Raw genomic sequence first — 24643 nt, 5'->3', positions numbered from 1 at the left:
AATATGTGTGTTTCGGTTTTTGACAGACATACCACTGATCATGTCTAGCTATAACACCTAGCCTACAATGGCTCTTGTCGTGGGTTCGAATCCCACTATAGCTTAACTTTTCCTAACCCACTCTAAACCTGCTTGAAATATCTTCCAGACATGGCGTGTCTAGAGAAACGCTTTTGACAAATGATTAAAACATTTTTTTGCTTTTGTTTTGACAGCGTGGAGTGTTTGTACCAAAACACGAGTCATCTCGACGTGAATTTCGCTGCTTCTGTGATCAGCCCAGCCTCAACCGCCGAAGCTGTTTTCACCTTCTATCCGCGCAACGCGATTAAATACAAAGAAATCGTCACTTTCCGGATTAACGGACTTTCGACTCACGATGTAGAGATTAGTGGAGAGGGAACAGAATTAAGAGTAAATGTTTTTGTGTGAATTGTTTTAACTCTACGTGTGCAGTTTCGTGGCTCACCAGGGGACGTGTGATGTGGGTGGTTTATGTTGTTCGTGAAAAAGTTTTTAAAATCCCTCGCGAATTTAAATTCTTTTTTTACACTTAAATTAGTTTTAGTTTCATATGTTTTCATTTTGATATTTTTTGTTAAAAAACCTGTTTTCATTGGAGTAATTATGCACGTTTATGAATCAAAACATATTTTACGTTGGGTGTGCATATTACGTGATTTGTTTGCGGAATCTCTAGTTCAGTGGTTTCCAACCTTTATTGGCGAATTCCTCACTTAACAATTTGAAACATTTTCATTTCCTCAATGTACTACATAGTAGATGCTAAACCATGCAAAGGCCATTTAAAATTTGTTCTTTTATCAACTTTACAGGCTCTATTTCCAGAACTAAAGTGTCTACTTACAAACCACATGTTAAAATTAAAGTAAATTCCTTCCTTTAAGTCCGCCCTAGGAAGGAATTATTCCCGGTTGTAAGCCAACTATTCTATGACTACACGGAACCTCTAATTTAAAGCAATAGCTGAGTATTGAACTTCATCATTTTATTTTATTCAGGTGGAAGTCGCAAACCCGAGACAAAAACTTGTCAAGTTCGGTGCTTTGCGAGTTGGTCAAGCGTCCAAGCACCTGGTGCCCATCATCAATCGCAGCCCCACACCCATCACTCTCACCCTCTCTGTAACCCCGGTTAGCCAGCCCCTACAGTGCAACAACGTGCTGAGAGTGATGCCCAGTGAACCGGTGACCCTTCAACCCAAAGGTGGAACCAGAGACGTGGAAGTTTACTTCTGCCCAAAATCGAGAGTTACTCATTTTACTGAAGAGGTAGGGTTGGTAGAACGTCTGGAATTAAAAGTTTTGTAATGCTTTACTCCAGGGGTGGGCAACCTGCGGCCCGCCGGCCGCATGCGGCCCTTTATTAAAGCTTGTGCGGCCCGCACAGACGCTTGGATTTCAAAAGTACTGGCAAACGAATCCAATTATTACATATTTTAAAAGGTGATTAATGCGCCTGATGCTAGTTTTCTGCGATCTGGCAAAATGTGGCTAGAATCAAATACGAATTATACTTGTAGTTAAGCATATTTGGTAAGAAACAAAGCAAAATCACTTTGTGTGATGTACATGTGCGGCCCTCGATCCAATTTTGACATTTATAATTGGCCCTACAGTAACAAAGGTTGCCCACCCCTGCTTTACTCTGTAAGATGCAGACAGTGCACACTGTTTCGACCTATAAGGTCTCATTAGTGCAGCTGTTTGTAAATGCCAGATTTACATTTTGTTTGTAAATGGAAAATGTGGTGTTTAAACACTTTATGTAAAACGAAAATAATTTTGTTTTGTAAGTATACTGATGTATTTAAATTTACAATAAGTAGTGTATTTACTACACTGCGCTTCTTTACAATACGTTTGGTCGGTATTTTATACACTAAGACCGCCAATTTTTGTCGAGATTAAGAGTTCAATAAAAAAAATCTTTTAAATTATCAGTTTACTGCAAATAGTGTTCGAAACCGGTTTGGAATGAATTAAATTACTGTATAACGATTGTTCATTTTTGCTGTTGTTTTCATCAAAACCACTCCCTCAAAAGAATCTAACCTGAAACAAACCGTTCAGCGACAGCACAAAATAGTTATGCTATGCCCTACACCAGGGGTCGGCAACCTTTTTCCGGCCTTTAAAAAACAACAAATTTTCAGCAATGAAAACGATTAAATTAGTTTATCATCCCCAGGATACATTGGCAAAATGTTCTAAAGCAACCTAACTTGAAAAAGTATACGGCCTGGTAACGAACTCCTCGCGGACAATCACCGGGTCCGGTGGTTGCCGACCACTGCCCTACACTACAACGTTACTTCAAAGTTAAGGATAACTCTAAATGCCCCAAGTGCAAAAATTATGATATGTTGCAGATCATGATGGAGTGTGCTGGCATGTCGCAACCTCTCTTTATAGTCAGTGGAAGTTGTCAGGGAATCGAAGTGGTTCTAGATCAAGATTCGATTCCTTTCGGAGCTGTCGTGCAAAGAAGTCAAAGTGAACGTCGGTTTATGATGCAGAACCTGGGTGATATAGGTGCCGGGTGAGTTTTTCTTCCACAATTTGTTAAACAAAATCAGTCTACAAAATGTGTTTAATGATCTGAATCATGATTGACATAAAGTTACTGCACCCTAGCGATCCAAACGGCCTAAACCACCTTCACAACTTTAAGTGCCGGTTTCGTCTGTAATAGATTATTTTGCATTTAGATATCTGTTTAACTTTAAATGTTGTTGGCATCGATATTAAAAACTATTTGCACAAGATTTTTACCAAGTGGATTGTCAAATTAGCTGTGATTTTGCATTAAATCCGTTGTGTCTTGACATTTATAAATTAGTTGCAATAACTTTTAGTTTTCTGTTTTTGTGTTTTAGCTTCCGTTGGGACAGCGCCAAGTTTGCACCGGATTTCTCCATCTCGCCTATGCAGGTACAATACTTCAATCTTAAGTATTATTAAACAATGACAATGATGAAAATTATAGTTTGTGAATTTTTATCAACACTGAATCTATCTTATTAGTATGACTGGACCCTATTGTTCCCTTGATACAACATAGGGGTTTTAAAAACAAATTGATCAATATACGTAAACTCAAATACCCATGTTGTGTTACCAGGGTTACATCAGTCCTGGCATGGAAGTACCGTTTACTGTGACCTTTCACCCCAAAGAATTGTGCCAAGATGTGCGCTACGACGACCTCAAATGTATGATTGAAGGGGGAAAGCCCCTTAAGCTAACCCTAACCGGAATGTGCATCAGTGTTGCTCCCTTGAAAGAGGTAAGTCAAATTAGTATTGCTAAAAACGAAAAAGAAGAACTCATAAGGTTTTCTTGCCAAAAAATAAATTCTTCTACAACGAACTTTACGCAGTGTGAAAAAATATTTGTGTTAATAAGAAGTATGATAAGCTTTGGTATTACAAACGAATCCAGTTTATCACATTACCATTTTGTCAAGCTATTTTATACAAGTAAACGGGTTATGTGATTAACCGGTATGCGGTTAAGCGGATTGGTCTGGATTAAGGTTTTGGGAAACTTTATTACTAATCAATATATTATCATTTTAAGTATTTGTATGAAATCCCGAAACTGAGCAAAATAACTAATGCAAAGTACGCAAGAGTTATTCAGATCTCAATTGCTGTAACCCATTAAAAAACTAGCCTGTACAGCTTTTCACTTTTAAGTGTCCTACTATAACAATTCGATTTTTTTCACAGTTGCTGACGTTCAATTGCCACGTGCGCAGCCGCGATGTGCGCAGTGTGATCGTCAGCAATAGATCCAATCAGCGCTGGACACTGCAACCAGTGATCGATGGCGAGTTTTGGGCGGGAGCAGATACGTTCGTACTCGACGCCCAACAGAGTAAACCGTACGAACTGACTTACAGACCACTAAGTATGACAACAGATGGCAAGAAACATCAGGTACAAGTGCCAAGTTTTAGGGTTGTTTGTGTAAGTTTAAGTTGGCAAATGTGGTGAAAAACTGTGCTGTATAAAGAGCTTGCCACGATTATTGTACACATTTTTTTCCAGACGTTAAATCAAGTACGAAAGTGTACCAAAAACGTATTTAACCAAATAAACCAGTCCGAAAAAATATAGAGGTTGAATTTCTTGGTTAAATACTTAGTAATTTTTTTAAACAAATGGTGCTCTTTTGGACATGACTGCTTTTTACGTGTTTTCAATAGAAAACGATTTTTCACTAAAGAAAAGCCATGCAGAACGATGAAAAAAGTTTTTTTCCACTAACTTACCAATTTATTCGTATACGTGTATTATTTTCCTGATTCAGATTAAACTTTGCTTTTGCTATTCTAATAATTATGTACTCCACCCTTACAGGGTTCGGTTTTCTTTCCTCTTCCGGACGGCACCGGACTGCTTTACAATCTACAAGGCCAAGCTGATCCGCCCAAACCTGTATCAAGCATATCGCGTGATGTCCCTTGCAAGACTGCGTACGTTGAGCTGCTAACTGTAGCAAACTGGTTGCGAAAACCACAGAGGTAAAAGTCACAAAATCATTTTTGGCGGCTCTTTGTCTGCTAAGTAATTTTGTTCAGCTGTTGTAACAATGGTAGCACATACAACAAGCTTTTTGGCCTTTAAGTATATTTCTTAAAAAGATTATTTTGAGCGATGATAAATAAAATAATCGACAGTCAGCATTTCAATTTTAAGTACATATCTTTCAATCTTGAAATCTAGTTTATCACCAAATATGGTGGACGTCCTGAAACCATCTAAAAGTTATCATGCATCATCAGTGCATGGACCAAAACCGTTGAATGCTACTTTAAAGCATGTGGGCACCTACACAATAAAAACTGTTTTATCAATGGATTCGATAACATTAACATAGCAACTTCCAAAAAAATGATTAATTGCAGATGCCCGTCTGTAAGAGAAACTGCTGCTATGTAATATTCGAAAATATTTATCAATTTTCCGAAAATATACGTACAACGGTTGAAGATACCAGATAAGCTGATAGTGTATACGAAATTTTCACTGGTGTTAAACTTGATTTATTTTATAGGTTTAAGGTGTCTGTGGAAATGATCAAGCCTGATAAGTTGGACGCTGGTACGACCCTGAAAGGTTTGGATTACATTGATGTACCGGGTTCAGTCAAGCGCGACTACAAACTGAATTTCTTTGCACACAAGGAAGGAACATTCGGTGCCAAGGTAATGCATTAAAACTATACGAAATGTGTTATGTTTTCTAGGGATGTGCCAAAACTGCAAATGTTCTGTTTGGCCGAGCACCGAGCATCTCAGTTTAATACTCGGTGCTCGGCCGAGCACGCTCGGTGCATTATGACGTCACAAAAAATCCCCTTTCTACGTTTTAGCTCTACAAAGTCTCTTACGTCACCGGCTGTGTTTTATTAAGCTGACATGCCCTTTAAGTACGCGTTTTCCCACTATCTAATACATTTGAAAAATCATTCGTTTTTGTTGATAGACACCCTTTAGAACACTAGTTTCGTATGTTAGCAGGGCATGAATATGCAAATTTAACGCTCGGGTCAGTTTGTGCAACTGCTCGGCCGAGCACCGAGCATTAAAAACAGCGATGCTCGGTACCGAGTACTCGGGTTCTGGCTCGGCTCGGCCCATCCCTAATGTTTTCCATACCGTTGCAAGAAAGGTTACTAACGAAAATTTGGTTTTACCAGAAAACTTCTTAGAAATGTCTTTAGTTTTTACCTACGTTCTTTTTTCTGTTGTTTTACCAGCATTCAATGTTGTTTTTTATCTCAGATGTTTTTCGGCATGATTTGTGACTAAATCAAAACACACAAACTTGTGTGCATAACGTGAAAAGACTGTGTTAGCACCAAAGTCAAAAAAGCTTATTCATTATTGGTGGCGTAAAAACTATTAACAGAGTTGTCTGTATTTTATAAAGTTGTCTGTTCCTTTTTTGGTAGGTACATTATAATTTTTCACGGTTTTACGTAGGTTTTGTATTGATGACAACCCTGACTGTTAAAAAACAAAACAAAGAAAAACATTGGGTATCTTATTTGACACTCCTTCAAAAAAAATTCAAATCTTTTCACAGATTATCTTTAAGAACGAGCGAACCGGAGAGTACATCTTCTACTACGTCACGTTGCGTGCCACGTCACCGGGCGTCATGGCAACCATAGAGCTCGAAACGCCAGTTCGAAAGTCAGCAGTGCACACATTGCGAATCGAAAATCCTCTGGGTTATCCACTGACCTTCCAGACAGAATGCAAGGTCCCTGATATCAATCTCCCTCCGCAGTTCACTGTTCCTGCTAACTCTGAGGTAATTTTTGGTTTGTTGTGAAGTTTTGTGATCATCCAGTTGTTTGTTCGCGGCAATAGAGTACTAAGGATTAAGGAAATAGGTATTTGTTGAAAATTATAACATAGTGCTGAAACTTTTTACCAGGACTGACAAAAAAGCCAGACTTTTATATAAAACATAATATGATCAAACACAATGTTATCTCAAACGTTTAGAATGCCTGTGAGACCAAGTTTCATAATTTTCTTCAATCAGAAAATTCGTCATACATTCTGTGATTTTCCTATAGCATTCAAAATTTTTGTCCCCATTACTTTTAACCAAAAACCAAACCAACAGTCTTTCAAGCAGTTCTAACTTACTTCAAACTCATTCTAAGGGATTGTGCTTGCTTTCAGGGAACTTGTATGTTTGAGTATCAGCCCTTAAAGGTCGGTGAAGGTGGTGGGAAGTTGGTTTTGTCTAACAGTGACCTTGGATCTTACACATATGACCTTGTGCTGAAAGCTACGCCAGCTGGGCAGGAAAAGACGACCTTCTTCAAGACCAGCTTGGGAAGCAGTCAAGTGATCACCATCAAATTCCAGAACTTTGCTCGCATGAAAACCGATTACAGTTGCAAGGTGATTTTAGCTACTTTTTACAGCTTAACAATGTAATTGATTCTTTGATTGCTAAAGTTTTGCGTTGCAGGTTAACTTACGAGTCAAATTTCCGATTATGTTTGTTGAATTTCAATCAATCTACTTTTAGGAAGACATTATTTCTTACCTTGTATTTAATTATAAAATCAATCTTTTGTGATAATGCAAAAACAACAAAAAAGGGAAGGGGTGACTTTAAGAATGAAGAACTCTTTGGTTGTTCTTTCCTTATAAAAATAACTATTAAAGCGGAAAGTTACGCATCATTGGTTGAAAATTTTCTGAACAACGTCAAATAAATAAGATAACGAAGTGTAATGATATATTTTACCCTTAGAATAGAATACCAACGAAATGCTAAACAAACACTGAAATGAACAAAAAATATTACTTTTTTGACTGGTAACTGGTATTTTTGTGATTCGATTGCGGACGTTGAAAGATAAGTTACGACTAATACAAATATTTGCCTTACGCAAATTTAAACTAAATTGTTTGCCTTTTTTCTTGTAATCTTTAACTGACCTTTTCGTCGACAGATCGACAGCCCTGAGTTTAGTTGTGAGCGAAACATCACAGCCGCACCTGCGTCATCGGGAAGTGGCACTGAGGTCACTATTGACGTCACCTACGAACCCATGCACTTGGGCGAGTGCCGGGGCGCGCTCTCAGTGACGTCATCGATCGGTGGGGAGTACTCGTTCCCTCTGCAGGGACACTGCACGGCCCCAAAGCCCCAGGGACCGTTTGTGGTTCGAAATAAATCTGCTGTGTCAATTCCGTTCAAGAACGTCTTTCCCGCAACCACTGTGTTCAGTTTTCAGGTATGACGCCAATTTCATCATTACCTTTGTTTGCGTTTGAAAGGGTTTAATTATGTTAGAATGTAGAATTTTAGCATTGCTGGATAATGGCTTAAAGCAGTGGTTCCCAACCGGGGAGGAATTTTTAAATTTAAGGGGAGGAATTTACTTTTATTTGTGCATGTGGTTTGTAATTGGAAACTTAAGCTCCAGCAATATAACCTGTGGAGTAGATAAAATACTCAATTTTAAATGATTTTTGTATAGTTTAGCATCTACTATGGAGAATAACAGGGGCAATGAAATTGTTTTGAAATGTTTAGGAAGGAATTCGGCGAAAAGGTTGGGAACCAATGGCTAATCTGTAATAATCTGCATATAAAAATCTGTATTTCTAATATTTGGTGTTTATTTCCACTCAATAGCAGGCTTTAAGTTTGTTGAAAAACCTATTTGGCTAATAAACAATGTCTGCCATATTAATAGAAACTAATAAGTCAGAGTCTATTCCTCTTTTTTGAACGGTTTTCGTCTGTAACCGAATCACTACTTTTTCTTTTATTATTAAACTACATAGCAAATACAAGATGGGCGACTATTCTTCTTAAGCACAGACCTTGGTTTGATGCTTATCAATGTGCAGTTGTTACTTTCAATGAAATAAACCTCAAAAGCAATCACGTGTAATTTAAGGCCATGTTGTTTTCGTCTATCAGGTCGACAACCCAAAGTTCACAGTAAAACCGGGCGAAGCCATTCGATCAAAGAAAACACACAATATTTCGGTGGCCTTTGAAAGTTCCTCGCCAGCCGGAACTGTCGTCACCGGAAAGATGACGTTGTCCTGTGTGCGCTCATGCGGAACGGCGACCACGTGGGTCTTCTACCTGAAAGGCGTTATACCGGAACAGACCATACTGTAAACACGAATATTTGTTGTTGAGTTTTGTATGAAATGTTTTTTTGCTGAATTTACGGATGTTTTTGCATCAATGCGTGCTATTTAGAATATATTTTTGTACTAATTTGCCGTGTAACGTTGTCAAACTTCGAAACACATTTATCCAAAGTTTGTTGGTCTTCAATAAAAGGAAAAATATCGTAACTTAATATTCTCTTCATTCCATGCTTTTTGAACGTTAACGCGGTTAGAAAACACAGCAAACGTGTGTTTATGCTTGGGCAATGGATAATTGTTTCAGGCGTTAACAAATAAAGTTTCAACATTCCACAATTTTCATACATTTTTTTGCGTTTTGTATGCTCACAAACGGAAACAAGGAATCAAAATTTAGGAATCAAAAAGAAACTTAAGCTAGGTTAAAGTTGCATTGTTTGGGCGATTCTTTCCCCACCAGCATAAAACGAAAATAGCCTTTCCATTTTTCGTATTTTGAGGATCAAAAAATCGAGAAAAATTCCAGTTTTAAACTGGTTTAAGTCGGTTTTTGCCTCCTACCGAATCTCTAAACCGGTTAGACCAGAATCGAAAATCAAAAATTTTGCCAGTTTTTTGAAAAAAAAAACTATAAAGGCCTTACGCTTTTTCGATTTGGGAGGGCAAAAAAATTGGAGAAAATCCGGTTTTGGGTAGGATTTCACCGGAATAATCAAGTTTTAAACTGGTTTAAGTCGGTTTTTGCCTCCTACCGAACCTCCAAACCGGTTTAAACCAGAATCAAAAATCAAAAATTTTACCCGATTTTTGACTTTTTTTCAATATTTGGGGACTCAAATAAATCCGGTTTTGGATAGTTGAGGAATTATTAATTTATTTTGCTAACTCTGGTTTATATACCAGCCCTAAATATCCGATTAATTAAAACAACTTTAAACTCAATATAAAGTGAAATATTTTGTTTACTCTTTCAAAATTAATCAACAAAATATTTCACTTCCCAATTTTTTTCACGCTCCACATCATCAAAATTTAACACGCTTGAGTGGGCGCAGCCAATCAGCGCTTAGTGAGTTTTGGCGTGGCAAAGTCATTCCAGTCAAAGTTAATTGTCTCGTGGTGTTTGCGGCGTGCGGAGGTTGAAACATCGAGAAGTTACAAGGTAAATCAAAGTTCTGTTTTGTAATTATGCTGCACTGCAGAAGATACGCATTCAAAGCAAAACGTTTCAGTTTCGTGTTTATTTGTTATTGATGACTTTGTAGATTAACACTGATAAAGTCGTGGTTTACTTGAAAAATGTAACTGGCTGAGATTCTAGGCGAATTGTAACATTTAAAGTATTTGATCTGATTAGTGTATCATCTAGCCGCGTATACTAGTTGCACAAAACTTGATTATAGTGATGTACCTAATTAAGTTAGTTAATTTCCATTAGTTGTAATCGCACGCATTTGGTTATTCTAGTTACCTAAACCCATTTAAGCAATGGAAAACAATTCACTACCCCAGCCCGTTGCAACGCATTGCGCTTTAGGCATTGTGACGTCACACAAGCGGGCACGTTTTTTAAATCGGCGTGGCTTGTGGAATCTGCAACGCGCTTTGTGTAGTTTCAGCCTTGTCGGCCTAGATTTATTATTACAACTTGCACATTCCAGTCTGTTAAGCGTTGCTTAATCTGTTATTCTATTTACAGAATCAGATGTTCTTCTCAACGATCTCTTCCAATCTCATACTTCATCATCAAACAACTTTAAATATTTACTTGTATGTAAAAATAGGAGTCTGTCGTGGGTCAACCGGGTTTGCGGAACTGTTAGGCTTAACTTAGATTAACTGGCGCTAGGGTTGAGTGACCTATTCTTTGTCCGAGGAGGACCCGTAGAGGAAGTCTTTCTCGTTCAAAGAATGGTCCAAGTCGGTATGAGTGCTACCATGTCAGCTAGTTAGCGTTAGGGATAGTACTAGAGTGGCACTCTTTAACTAGGGGTAGGTTATAGTTAACATAGGTGGGGTACGTTTGGGATTCGCGCGCCACGTAGGGACTCTAGCTTAGATCGATTTCTAGTTAGGTGTGGCGCGTTACTAAATGGCTTTAGCTAAAATAAGGTGCGCATAGAAACACGGCCTGGACATGGCCTCCACCGCATTGCATTGGCCGCGGTGTAGACGACACAGAGTAGGGACACCGCTATTTCCAATGAAGGCCCAGGCTCTTGGACCTGAGGGGACCGGCTTTGCATATAGCCCGAAACGTTTCGTGATCCACCCTGGTAGGGCGCAAACTGTTGTTGATTTTTTTGCCAGCTCTGCGGTTGCGTAAAACATATGGGTCCTTGCGGGGGGACTCGGAGGGCAAGGGACAGTAACACTGTTGTTGAGTTATACGCTTTAAAACGTTACTGTTCCCTTTTGAATAAATTTTTGCGCTTATGCTAACTGTAAATTTAGGGATGTTGTGGATGTTTTTAGGGTTTTGACCAGCTTGTTTTATCCATGCTTGTACATCCGGCTCAAGGTTTTCTTTCCTAAAAAGAAGGCCGCGAATTGGATATCAAGCGTGTGATGTAATAATTCCTGTTAAACGCAATATAATTTTTATGCTAACAAATTCGCTGAATCGAATGCCCCAAATTTCCCACATTGCTGGTTAAACCCATTTTTAATTTGTGGATTTAGGCTAACTAACTTATCACTTACTTCGGTTCCGTATTCTTGCTTGACCCGGCCACTAGGTCATTATGGGGCAGTGACAATTGGGTGGTTGTAAAATATGACAGACTCGCCTTCTACTTTTTTAGGCTAATTTGCGGCGCTTGTATGCAGGGCAGTTAGTTGAGGCAAGTTTGTGTACTTTTACGTCGCGCGCGCAGGGACGATGGCGGTTCCAACGTTTTTTCAGAAACTTATCGAACGAAGTAGACGAACAACCGATTCGTTACCTGATGTACCGACTCTTGTTTTTCAAATTTAAACTTATGGAATTTTTACAACCTATAACCGAAAGAGTGATATTTCTCTGTCGTTTTCCCTCTTTCATCAACAAAACTGTGTGTGGAGTCCACTTTTTCTATACTTTCATTTCTTTTTAAGTAGACCAGTTATTGGGGGGTGTTGTGCCTTTGTACATCAGCCGACAGGCCCTTATTATTGTGTTTTTATCGACCGTCGCTCGCTCTAACAACGCGAACCGCCATCGCCAAGTTAGAACGCAAAACGTTTAGTTGTGACAGAAGTTCGGATTTGTTATTGTTCAATTCAAAGTCAACTTGCTAAATTGTAAGTATCTTGTTGTTTATTCAGTTATTATTGAAAACTAATCTTGTTTTTGTTTTTCAGGTTTTAGGTGAAAACATTGGTATTTAAAAAAAAATGGAAATTAAAAAGAAATTCATGCAAAACTTACAAAACCGTGCCATGCAATGTACGATTTCAGGTATATTTTACATTTGTTGTGTTTCTTAACCTTCATGTTTTTGCAGGAAATAACTTTTATATTTTTTTACAGGTTTAAACTTTCGTTTTGTTTTTTAGATTTTAATGTTATTTTCTGCAGGATTAACAAATTATTTTGTTTTTCAGATTCCGGAAGGCTTTTTGAAATATTTAAATTTACAACAATTTGTTTTGTTTTTCAGGTTTTAGGATGTTAAAACTTGTTTTGTTTTTCAGATTAGGGGTTCGTTAATAACTTCTGTTTTGTAGGTGTTGGAAAAAGTGGTTTTAATTTCTAAACAATAATTATTTTCTTTTGCAAGCTTAACTAAAGCGGTTTTTGTCTCCAGATGTTTAGGGGCTTTTATACAGTTTCTAATGTATTTAATATTTAAAACTTACAGTCTTTTGTTTAGTGGCTTATAATGATTTAGAAAATATACAAGTTAACAATTTAAAGATTAACCTTTTTTGCAGGTTTACCAAACTTTGTGTTTGTTTTTCAGCTTTTTAGGTTTAAGCAGGTTAGAAATTTAGGTCTTATGTTTCCACAGGTTTACTAATTACCATTTTAATGTAGCAAAAAGAGGAATAACCAAGAAAAACACAAAGCTGTCACTCGAAAAACCCAACGTAAGTATGGCGAAACTTTGTTCTATATATTTAACGCTTATTAAAATGAATTTCCAATTTTGTTTCTCAGATGTTTCAACGAAGAGTGACGTCACGCCTCGATCCAGCAAACGACAACGACAGCAATGATTTCAACCACAAAGAAAAAGGTGACTAAAGTTAACTTCAAATACTAATGGAATTGTGTATCTAAAACTTTTGAATTAAATTGTCCGACTTAACTTGTTGTGTACATATTTAAGAAAAGTGTTTTTTTAGTTCAAAGTTGAACCGATTTTCTCTATATTTCAGACTTCGTCTTAACTTCACTGGTGTCCAACGCTCGGCTGAGCACGGGAGTTCCCCCCGACTTTATTGTCAATGACGTCATGACATTCCTTCAGATGATGTCACCTGACGCATAACATCATTTCGCCACCACAGTGACGTATCGTCGTCCAACGTATTTATTTGGTGCCGCCCAGATGACGTCACCACACTCCATGTTGCCATCACAAGTTCATACGTCACACTGACGTAAACAACAAGACGTCAAGCTGGGTTCGATTCTGGGGTGAACCGGTTTTACAGTCAGCCCTCAGAAGGCGGCGACGCCGTACAGGGTTGGGGCTCCTCTTACGTCACTGTGACGTAGATTTCAGACGTCATGATGCGATTCCACCGCCTGGTGGACCTCATGTTAAGGAACTGTTGTCGCCCCCACTTTTGACTGGACGATGCCGGGTACCTTTACTGTTTTACACGCAAACAAGCACACGCCAACAAAGCGTTACAAAGGCATGTTATAATCGAGCATGTTTAGTTTTAACAACACTGATGTGTAGAAAGCACGGCGATGCTTTTGATACTCCCCCCCCCTCACAGCTTTAAAGTGGCAACACAAACTGTTGTTTATTGTAAGAACATTGATTTCCTTGGCAACGTAGCAATATCTAATTTGGTAACCTGCAATGCTGTTTTCTGTATACTAAACACAATTTCTTTTGTTGGTTATTTATGTTATTGCGTTTTGATTGAAACTGTTTGTTTGTGTACTCAACCGTTATGTATGTTCCACTTCGCTATTTTACTTTGCACCTTCACGTTTTGGTTACATCCTTTTAATCCGCTAGGGGCGATGTTCCCCGTTTAGCACTGCTGTTGGAGAACTGTAGTTAACTAGGACATCTGCCTTAACAATCCTAAAACAAAAACATCTGCAGTACGTTTAACATGAATGACAGTTTTATGGTTATACTTGTGTTATATTGTTAATCGCTTACTTGCCATACTGTTCTTGTGTTGTTGCTCTGATATTTCCATCTTCAACTAAAGGCTCTTTAAAACTTGTTTTTCATTAATACGTACCCCAAAAGAGTAGCTTAATAAATGTTATTTTGTATTCGTGTTATCTTGTTAATTATTTAATCTGACATACACTGGTTTTTGTGTTTTTTACCACCATTTTACCACTAGAGGTGCTGTAAAACATGTTTTTCATGAATACATATTAAAAACACTTGCTTATTGATGACGGTTATGTTTTATGTCAATATTTATCTGCCATACTGGTCATGTGCTAGCTTCCTTTGCGTTTTACATCTTCGTTTAACTAAGCTATTATTTTTCCCTCACAAGTAAAGTCTTGTTTAATACGTAAGAGCTGCAGTTAATGATTCTTGAAACGTAACAAAACGATTTTTTCCATTCGTGTCCTTTTATGTGACCTTTCTCCAATCAATTGCCATTCGTTGTGTTTTACTTCTTGGAAGTTTGCCATTGTCACCTCACAGTGCATTCAAATACAGTAAGAAACTCAATTTGACACAATACAGTAATAAACACAGTTTGAAACAATACAGTAAGAAATACAATTTGATTCTTAAATTTGATGCTAATTCACTGTTCCAGTGCATAATTGCAAAACCAGTATGTCCGAATTTTAGGCGTGCATTCCTCCGACGTACATGTTTATGTCTACTGTATGACTTACCAACAATTACCAACCTCTGTTCAATATTCTTTTGCACTGTCGTTGTCGCGAAAAAGGAATACATGGAAGAAAATTTTGAAGGTTTGATTATTTTGCATAGATGATTGGAAGGTTTCATTATCATGATCAGTTTTTGGGAAATTAAATGTGTTAGTTAGATAAGGGAGGAACCCAAGTCGTAGTGAGAATAAATGGCATAGGTCACCCACACACGTATTGAATTGGGAGGAATATAATTGAAATTAAATGTTTAATGGACACTTTTTACAAAATATGTTTTTCCCAAAAAATCTAACAAATGTCCCTTTAGCCTCCATGCTTTTTCTCTAGTTTTGATGTTGTTCCACATACCATTTCAGCCTGCATGATCATAACCATAATTTTGCTGCTGCGCTAGATTAGTTGGTACGACACATTTTTTGAAGTTAAAAATTGTCAACAAAGCTCATGACATAGACATGTTTAAGTAAAATAGTTACTTTATTTCGAGGTAGAAAACACAAACCTCTCCTGGTGGACCAAATGTTTAGCTGTAGGTATATGTAAACTTTATTTAAAACAGTCAAAACCAACAAGTTCATCTACGTCAAGATATCTATATGCATCGAAACAATTTCACAGAATAACCAGCAAGAATCTCTACGCTGTAATTGAATAAGTTTAAGCCAAAATTTCTTTCATGCCTACTGATTCCAACAAACAGGAGAGCTGTGGGATGGTTATACTCAGCGGTGGGATTCACATTTTTTGTCAGACGGTTCTATCACAAAGGTCATATTTTTCAGCCGGTTTTGTTATAACAAGTCCATTAACAGTAACCAGTAATGCTAACCGGTTCGCAGATTTCATTAAATTTCTTGAGACGGTTCCATAGAACCGGTGCGAACCGGCTGAATTCCACGACTGGTTATATTAGATGTAGCCGATACAACCAATCTCTTGTACCAAGCTTCACTGATGGACATTTGTCGAACAGACAGCCCGTTCTTTAAAGCCTCGATGCTTTTATATACCGGTTTGGAGGTTCGGTAGGAGGCAGAAACCGGTTCAAACCAGTTTGAAACTGGAATATTCCGGTGAAAACCCACCGAAAGCCGGATTTTTCTTCAATTTTTTGACCCCCAAAAATCGAAAAAACGGAAAGGCTAATAGCCTTAGGGTTTTTTCAAAAATCGGGTCAAAATTTTCGATTTTCAAATCCGGTTTCAACCGGTTTGGAGGTTCGGTAGGAGGCAGAAACCGGTTTAAACCAGTTTGAAACTGGAATATTCCGGTGAAAACCCACCGAAAACCGGATTTTTGTTCAATTTTTTGACCCCCAAAAATCGGAATAACGGAAAGGCTATAGCCTTAGGGTTTTTTCAAAAATCGGGTTAAAATTTTCGAATTTCAAATCCGGTTTAAACCGGTTTGGAGGTTCGGTAGGAGGCAGAAACCGGTTTAAACCAGTTTCAAACCGGAATATTCCGGTGAAAACCCACCGAAAACCGGATTTTTCTTCAATTTTTTGACCCCCAAAAATCGGAATAACGGAAAGGCTATAGCCTTAGGTTTTTTTCAAAAATCGGTTCAAAATTTTCAATTTTCAAATCCGGTTCCGACCGGCTTGGAGGTTCGGTAGGAGGCAGAAACCGGTTTAAACCAGTTTGAAACTGGAATGTTCCGGTGAAAACCCACCGAAAACCGGATTTTTCTTGAATTTTTTGACCCCCAAAAATCAGAATAACGGAAAGGCCTTAGGGTTTTTTCAAAAATCGGGTCAAAATTTTAGATTTTCAAATCCGGTTTCAACCGGTTTGGAGGTTCGGTAGGAGGCAGAAACCGGTTTAAACCAGTTTGAAACCGGAATATTCCGGTGAAAACCCACCGAAAACCGGATTTTTCTTCAATTTTTTGACCCCCAAAAATCGGAATAACGGAAAGGCTATAGCCTTAGGTTTTTTTCAAAAATCGGTTCAAAATTTTCGATTTTCAAATCCGGTTTAAGCCGGCTTGGAGGTTCGGTAGGAGGCAGAAACCGGTTTAAACCAGTTTGAAACTGGAATATTCCGGTGAAAACCCACCGAAAACCGGATTTTTCTTGAATTTTTTGACCCCCAAAAATCGGAATAACGGAAAGGCCTTAGGGTTTTTTCAAAAATCGGTTCAAAATTTTCGATTTTCAAATCCGGTTTCAACCGGTTTGGAGGTTCGGTAGGAGGCAGAAACCGGTTAAACCAGTTTGAAACCGGAATATTCCGGTGAAAACCCACCGAAAACCGGATTTTTCTTCAATTTTTTGACCCCCAAAAATCGGAATAACGGAAAGGCTATAGCCTTAGGGTTTTTTCAAAAATCGGGTCAAAATTTTCGATTTTCAAATCCGGTTTCAACCGGTTTGGAGGTTCGGTAGGAGGAAGAAACCGGTTTAAACCAGTTTCAAACCGGAATATTCCGGTGAAAACCCACCGAAAACCGGATTTTTCTTGAATTTTTATAGCCTTAGGGTTTTTTCAAAAATCGGGTCAAAATTTTCGATATTCAAATCCGGTTTAAGCCGGTTTGGAGGTTCGGTAGGAGGCAGAAACCGGTTTAAACCAGTTTGAAACTGGAATATTCCGGTGAAAACCCACCGAAAACCGGATTTTTCTTGAATTTTTTGACCCCCAAAAATTGGAATAACGGAAAGGCTATAGCCTTAGGGTTTTTTCAAAAATCGGGACAAAATTTTCGATTTTCAAATCCGGTTCCGACCGGTTTGGAGGTTCGGTAGGAGAAAGAAACCGGTTTAAACCCGTTTCAAACCGGAATATTCCGGTGATAACCCCCCGAAAACCGGATTTTTCTTGAATTTTTTGACCCCCAAAAATCGGAATAACGGAAAGGCTATAGCCTTAGGGTTTTTTCAAAAATCGGGTCAAAATTTTAGATTTTCAAATCCGGTTTCAACCGGTTTGGAGGTTCGGTAGGAGGAAGAAACCGGTTTAAACCAGTTTGAAACTGGAATATTCCGGTGAAAACCCTCCGAAAACCGGATTTTTCTTCAATTTTTTGACCCCCAAAAATCGAAAAAACGGAAAGGCTATAGCCTTAGGGTTTTTTCAAAAATCGGGTCAAAATTTTCGATTTTCAAATCCGGTTTCAACCGGTTTGGAGGTTCGTTAGGAGGCAGAAACCGGTTTAAACCAGTTTGAAACTGGAATATTCCGGTGAAAACCCACCGAAAACCGGATTTTTCTTCAATTTTTTGACCCCCAAAAATCGGAATAACGGAAAGGCTATAGCCTTAGGTTTTTTTCAAAAATCGGTTCAAAATTTTCGATTTTCAAATCCGGTTCCGACCGGCTTGGAGGTTCGGTAGAAGGCAGAAACCGGTTTAAACCAGTTTGAAACTGGAATGTTCCGGTCAAAACATACCGAAAGCCGGATTTTTCTTCAATTTTTTGACCCCTAAAAATAGGAATAACGGAAAGGCTATGGCCTTAGGGTTTTTTCAAAAATCGGGTTAAAATTTTCGAATTTCAAATCCGGTTTCAACCGGTTTGGAGGTTCGGTAGGAGGCAGAAACCGGTTTAAACCAGTTTCAAACCGGAATATTCCGGTGAAAACCCTCCGAAAACCGGATTTTTTATTCAATTTCTTGACCCCCAAAACTCGGAAAAACACAAAGGCTATAGCCTTAGGTTTTTTTCAAAAATCGGGTCAAAATTTTCGATTTTCAAATCCGGTTTCAACCGGTTTGGAGGTTCGGTAGGAGGCAGAAACCGGTTTAAACCAGTTTGAAACTGGAATATTCCGGTGAAAACCCACCGAAAACCGGATTTTTCTTGAATTTTTTGACCCCCAAAAATCGGAATAACGGAAAGGCTATATCCTTAGGTTTTTTTCAAAAATCGGGTCAAAATTTTCGATATTCAAATCCGGTTTAAGCCGGTTTGGAGGTTCGGTAGGAGGCAGAAACCGGTTTAAACCAGTTTGAAACTGGAATATTCCGGTGAAAACCCACCGAAAACCGGATTTTTCTTGAATTTTTTGACCCCCAAAAATTGGAATAACGGAAAGGCTATAGACTGAGGTTTTTTTCAAAAATCGGGTCAAATATTTCGATTTTCAAAACCGGTTTCAACCGGTTTGGAGGATCGGTAGGAGGCAGAAACCGGTTTAAACCAGTTTGAAACTGGAATATTCCGTTGAAAACCCACCGAAAACCGGATTTTTCTTCAATTTTTTGACCCCCAAAAATCAGAATAACGGAAAGGCTATAGCCTTAGGTTTTTTTCAAAAATCGGGTCAAAATTTTCGATTTTCAAATCCGGTTTCAACCGGTTTGGAGGTTCGTTAGGAGGCAGAAACCGGTTTAAACCAGTTTGAAACTGGAATATTCCGGTGAAAACCCACCGAAAACCGGATTTTTGTTGAATTTTTTGACCCCCAAAAATCGGAAGAACGGAAAGGCTTATATCCTTAGGGTTTTTTCAAAAATCGGTTCAAAATTTTCGATTTTCAAATCCGGTTCCGACCGGTTTGGAGGTTCGGTAGGAGGAAGAAACCGGTTTAAACCAGTTTGAAACTGGAATATTCCGGTGAAAACCCACCGAAAACCGGATTTTTCTTCAATTTTTATAGCCTTAAGGTTTTTTCAAAAATCGGGTCAAAATTGTCGATATTCAAATCCGGTTTAAGCCGGTTTGGAGGTTCGGTAGGAGGTAGAAACCGGTTTAAACCAGTTTGAAACTGGAATATTCCGGTGAAAACCCACCGAAAACCGGATTTTTCTTCAATTTCTCGACCCCCAAAAATCGAAAAAAACGGAAAGGCTGCCTTAGGGTTTTTTCAAAAATCGGGTCAAACTTTTCGATTTTCAAATCCGGTTTCAACCGGTTTGGAGGTTCGGTAGGAGGCAGAAACCGGTTTAAACCAGTTTCAAACTGGAATATTCCGGTGAAAACCCACCGAAAACCGGATTTTTTATTCAATTTCTTGATCCCCAAAACTCGGAAAAACGGAAAGGCTATAGCCTTAGGTTTTTTTCAAAAATCGGGTCAAAATTTTCGATATTCAAATCCGGTTCCGACCGGCTTGGAGGTTCGGTAGGAGGCAGAAACCGGTTTAAACCAGTTTGAAACTGGAATGTTCCGGTCAAAACCCACCGAAAACCGGACTTTTCTTGAATTTTTTGACCCCCAAAAATCGAAAAAAACGGAAAGGCTATAGCCTTAGGGTTTTTTCAAAAATCGGGTCAAAATTTTCGATTTTCAAATCCGGTTCCGACCGGTTTGCAGGTTCGGTAGGAGGCAGAAACCGGTTTAAACCAGTTTGAAACTGGAATATTCCGTTGAAAACCCACCGAAAACCGGATTTTTCTTGAATTTTTTGACCCCCCAAAAATCGAAAAAACGGAATAGCCTTGGGTTTTTTTCAAAAATCGGGTCAAAATTTTCGATTTTCAAATCCGGCTTCAACCGGTTTGGAGGTTCGGTAGGAGGCAGAAACCGGTTCAGGGATTAAATCCCGTTAACCAAATTGTTTATGACCCCACCATGTTAATTGATTTATTTTCCCGTATTAATTGCAACCTCCTCACCTGATACATACCAATTGTGAATCCACTCGAACAATTCCTTTAAAATCTCGAGTTTACTTATTAATACTTAGTAGTATAGAAGCATCGAGGCATTGAAGAACGGGTAGTCTGTTCGACCAACGTCCATCAGTGAAGCTTAGTACAAGAGATTGGTTGTTTCGGTTAGATCTAGTATAATTATCCCACGGCATTCCACTTTGTTGGGATCTACAAGCAGGAAAGAAATTTTGGATTAAACTTGCCTAACTTGGTTTTGACTGTTTCAAATAAAGTTTGCATATACCTACAGCTAAACATTCGGACGTCCAGTAGAGGTTTGTGTTTTCTACCTAAGCAAACTATTTTACTTGAAGATGTTTATGCCATGAGCTTTATTGATGCTAGACCTTATACTCATACTTGACGTCAAACTTTTAAAAAGTGTCGTAACAACTAATCCAGCACGTTGCTTTGTTAAAAATGTTAACAGTGTATTAATTTGTTGTCATAACATTAGGGCTAGGTATTAAAGTTATGGTGACCATGCAGGCTGTTATGAGATATGAAACAACCGTAAAACTATAGATAAAACATGGAGGCTAAAGGGACATTTGTTGAAATTTTTAGAAAAACATATTTTGTAAAAAGTGTCCATCAAATATTGAGTTTAAATTATATTCCTTCCAATTCAATATGTGTGTGGGTGACCTATGTCATTTATTCTCACTACGACTTGGGTTTTTCACATTTGAATTTCTTAACCAACTAACACATTTAATTTCCCAAAAGCTAAACATGATAATAAAACCTTCCAAACATCTATGCAAAATAATCAAACCTTCAAAATTCTCTTCCATGTATTCCTTTTTCTCGACAACACTACCAAAGAATATTGAACAGAGGACAATAAGCAACTGTTTTTAATATGTATTAATGAAAAACATATTTTGCAGCACCTCTAGTGGTAAAATGGTATTAAAAAAACACAAAACCAGTGTATGTCAGATTAAATAATTATCAAGATAACACGAATACAAAATAGCATTTATTAAGCTACTGTTTTGAGGTACGTATTAATAAAAAACAAGTTTTTTAAGAGTCTCTAGTTGAAGATGGAAATATCAGAATAACAACACAAGCTCAGTATGGCAGGTAAGTGATTAACAATATAACACAAGTATAACATACTGTCATTCATGTTAAACGGTACTGTAGATGGTTTTGGTTAAATGTTGCAACTTTGTAATGATATGATTGTTAAGGCAGATATCACAGTTAACTACAGTTCACCAACAGCAGTGATAAGCGGGGAACATCGCCCCTAGCGGATCAAAAAGATGTAACCAAAACGAAGTAATACATACGTGACGGTTAAGCACATATAGAAACAGTTTCAATCAAAACACAATAGCATAAATAACCCACAACAGAAATTGTGTTTAGTACACAGAAAACATCATTGCAAAAGTTACCAAATTAGGTATTGCTACGTTGCAAGGAAATTTGATCTATGTTCTTACAATAAACAACAGTTTGTGTTGCCAGTTTAAAGCTATGATCGGAATAGGTCAAGTTTGCCAACATATTGCATGAAAGTGAAAAACAGGAATGAAGCAAGTTTGAGACAATAGCAGCCAAATACAAACAGCAATGTTGCGAGTCAAATTCATCGGTATTTAATCACAAAAACTATAATTAAAATATCGTCACAGTCCATTCAAAGTATGTTACGATGCATAGAATATCGCGCACAAGCAAAATGCTTTTTGTTGTATGGCATTATGCATTATAATTCAAAAGCTCGAAAAAAATGGCAGGGGGGAATTATTAAAACAACAGTAACAAAATTACTAAAAGCATCGCCGTGCTTTCTACACATCGCAGTTTTGTTAAAACTAAACATGCTCTAATACAACATGCCGTTGTGTTGGTGTGTGCGTGTTTGGGTGTGAAACGACAGTATTGCCCAGCATCGTTCAGTCGAAAGTGGGGGGCGACAACAGTTTCTGAAAAACAGGTCCACCAGGCGGTGGAATCGCATTATGACGTCAGAAATCTACGTCACAGCGAGGTAGAAGCTCCACCCTTGTAGGGCGCCGCCTTCTGGGGGCTGACTGTGAAACAGGTTCACCCCAGAATGAAACCCAGCTTGACATCTTGTTGTTTACGTCGGGGTGACGTATGAAGTTGTTATGGCAACATCGAGTGACGGAATGAGGTGACGTCATCGTATTGGCGGCATCAAACAAATGCGTTGCACGACGTTTCGTCACTGTGATGGCAGATGGTGCTGTGCGTCAGGTGACATCATCTGACGAAGTGCCATGACGTCGAGGGGAACTCCCGCGCACAGCGGTGCGTTGGACACCAATTAAGTTAAGACGATGTCTGAAATATAGAAAATCGATTAAACTTCAAACTCAAAAAACACTTTTCTTAAATATGTACACAACAAGTTAAGTCGTGCAATTTAATTCAAAAGTTTTAGATACATAATCCATTAGTATTTGAAGTTAACTTTTGTCACCTTTTTTCTTTGTGGTTGAAATCATTGCTGTCGCCGTCGTTTGCTGGATCGAGGCGTGACGTCATTCTTCGTTGAAACATCTGAAAAGAAATTAGGAAATTTAATTTTATAAGCGTTAAATATATGGAACGAAGTTTCGACATACTTACGTAGGGTTTTTTGAGTACAGCTTAATGTTTTTCTTGGTTATTCTTCTTTTTGCTACATTAAAATGGTAATTAGTAAACCTGTGGAAACATAAGACCTAAATTTCTAACCTGCCTAAACCTAAAAAGCTGAAAAACAAAAACAAAGTTTGGTAAACCTGCAAAAAAGGTTAATGTTTAAATTGTTAACTTGTATATTTTCTAAATCATTATAAGCCACTAAACAAAAGACTGTAAGTTTTAAATATCAAAATACATTAGAAACTGTATAAAAGCCCCTAAACATCTGGAGACAAAAACCGCTTTAGTTAAGCTTGCAAAAGAAAATAATTATTGTTTAGAAATTAAAAATACTTTTTCCAACACCTACAGAACAGAAGTTATTAACGAACCCCTAATCTGAAAAATAAAACAAGTTTTAACATCCTAAAACCTGAAAAACAAAACAAATTGTTGTAAATTTAAATATTTCAAAAAGCCGTCCGGAATCTGAAAAACAAAATTATTTGTTAATCCTGCAGAAAATAATATTAAAATCTGAAAAACAAAACAAAAGTTTAAACCTGTAAAAAATATAAAAGTTATTCCCTGCAAAAACATGAAGGTGAAGAAACACACAAACATGAAATATACCTGAAATCGTACATTGCATGGCGTGATTTTATAAAAAATTTTTTAATTTCCTTTTTTTTTAAATACCAATGTTTTCACCTAAAACCTGAAAAACAAAACAAGATTAGTTTTCAATAATAACTGAATAAACAACAAGATACTTACAATTTAGCAAGTTGACTTGGAATTGAACAATAGCAAAACCTAACTTCTGTCACAACTAAATATTTTGCGTTCTAACACTTGACGATGGCGGTTCGCATAGTTAGAGCGAGCGACGGAGGATAAAAAAACACAATAATAACATTATAAACGGCCTGTCGGCTGATGTAAAAAGGCACAACACCCCCCAAGAACTGGTCTACTTAAAAAGAAATGAAAGGATAGAAAAAGTGGACTCCGCACACAGTTTTGTTGATGAAAGAGGGAAAACGACAGAGAAATATCACTCTTTCGGTTATAGGTTGTAAAAATTCCATACATTTAAATTTGACTTAAAAACAGAGTCAGTACATCAGGTAACGAATCGATTGTTCGTCTACTTCTTTCGATAAGTTCTGAAAAAACGTTGGAACCGCCATCGTCCCTGCGCGCGCGACGTAAAAGTACACAAACTTGCCTAACTAACTGCCCTGCAAACAAGCGCCGCAAATTAGCCTAGGAAAGTAGAAGGCGAGTCTGTCATGTTTTACAACCACCCAATTGTCACTGCCCCGTATTGACCAAGTGGCCGGGTCAAGCAGGAATACGGAACCGAAGTAAGTGATAAGTTAGTAAGCCTAAATCCACAAATAAAAAAGGGGCTTTACCAGCAACATGGGAAATTTGGGGCATTTGATTCAGCGAAATTTTTAGTTTAAAAATTGTGCTGCATTTAACAGAAAGTATTACATCACACGCTTGATATCCAATTCGCGGCCCTCTTTTTAGGAAAGAAAACCTTGAGCCGGATGTACAAGCATGGATAAAACAAGCTGGTAAAAACCCGATAAAAAAATCCACAACATCCCTAAATTTACAGTTAGCATAGGCGCAAAATTTGTTTAAAAGGAGACAGTAACGTTTTATAGCGTATAACTCAACAACAGTGTTACTGT

The 24643-nt window shown here is 37.9% G+C and overlaps 1 protein-coding gene and 2 long non-coding RNA genes across 3 annotated transcripts in view; 2 read left to right on the top strand and 1 right to left on the bottom strand.

Moving 5' to 3' along the window:
- The window catches only part of LOC145224067 (hydrocephalus-inducing protein homolog), a 60539-nt gene extending 51651 nt beyond the window's left edge, over nt 1-8888 (top strand). The window contains exons 80-91 of the mRNA XM_080090501.1: nt 216-414; nt 1023-1292; nt 2393-2562; nt 2900-2954; nt 3145-3309; nt 3755-3964; nt 4388-4551; nt 5085-5235; nt 6119-6349; nt 6730-6954; nt 7515-7799; nt 8495-8888. Coding sequence (XP_079946627.1) covers nt 216-414; nt 1023-1292; nt 2393-2562; nt 2900-2954; nt 3145-3309; nt 3755-3964; nt 4388-4551; nt 5085-5235; nt 6119-6349; nt 6730-6954; nt 7515-7799; nt 8495-8701 — 2332 coding nt within the window. The 3' untranslated portion in view covers nt 8702-8888. The remainder of the gene's footprint in view (nt 1-215; nt 415-1022; nt 1293-2392; nt 2563-2899; nt 2955-3144; nt 3310-3754; nt 3965-4387; nt 4552-5084; nt 5236-6118; nt 6350-6729; nt 6955-7514; nt 7800-8494) is intronic.
- A 3736-nt stretch (nt 8889-12624) lies between these two features.
- On the top strand, nt 12625-14583 carry LOC145232913 (uncharacterized). Its single transcript, XR_013860953.1, has 3 exons — nt 12625-12747; nt 12818-12896; nt 13039-14583. It is a non-coding gene; the product is annotated as an uncharacterized LOC145232913 (long non-coding RNA).
- A 6590-nt stretch (nt 14584-21173) lies between these two features.
- On the bottom strand, nt 21174-23099 carry LOC145230152 (uncharacterized). Its single transcript, XR_013860572.1, has 3 exons — nt 22938-23099; nt 22789-22868; nt 21174-22649 (listed from the first exon to the last, which is right to left on the bottom strand). It is a non-coding gene; the product is annotated as an uncharacterized LOC145230152 (long non-coding RNA).
- Between the last annotated feature and the right edge of the window lie 1544 nt (nt 23100-24643).

This window comes from Phallusia mammillata, chromosome 1 (genome assembly GCF_965637545.1).
Source record: "Phallusia mammillata chromosome 1, kaPhaMamm4.hap1.1, whole genome shotgun sequence".
In the NCBI taxonomy this organism is placed as follows: Eukaryota; Metazoa; Chordata; class Ascidiacea; order Phlebobranchia; family Ascidiidae; genus Phallusia; species Phallusia mammillata.
This window is presented reverse-complemented; position numbering and strand designations above follow the sequence as displayed.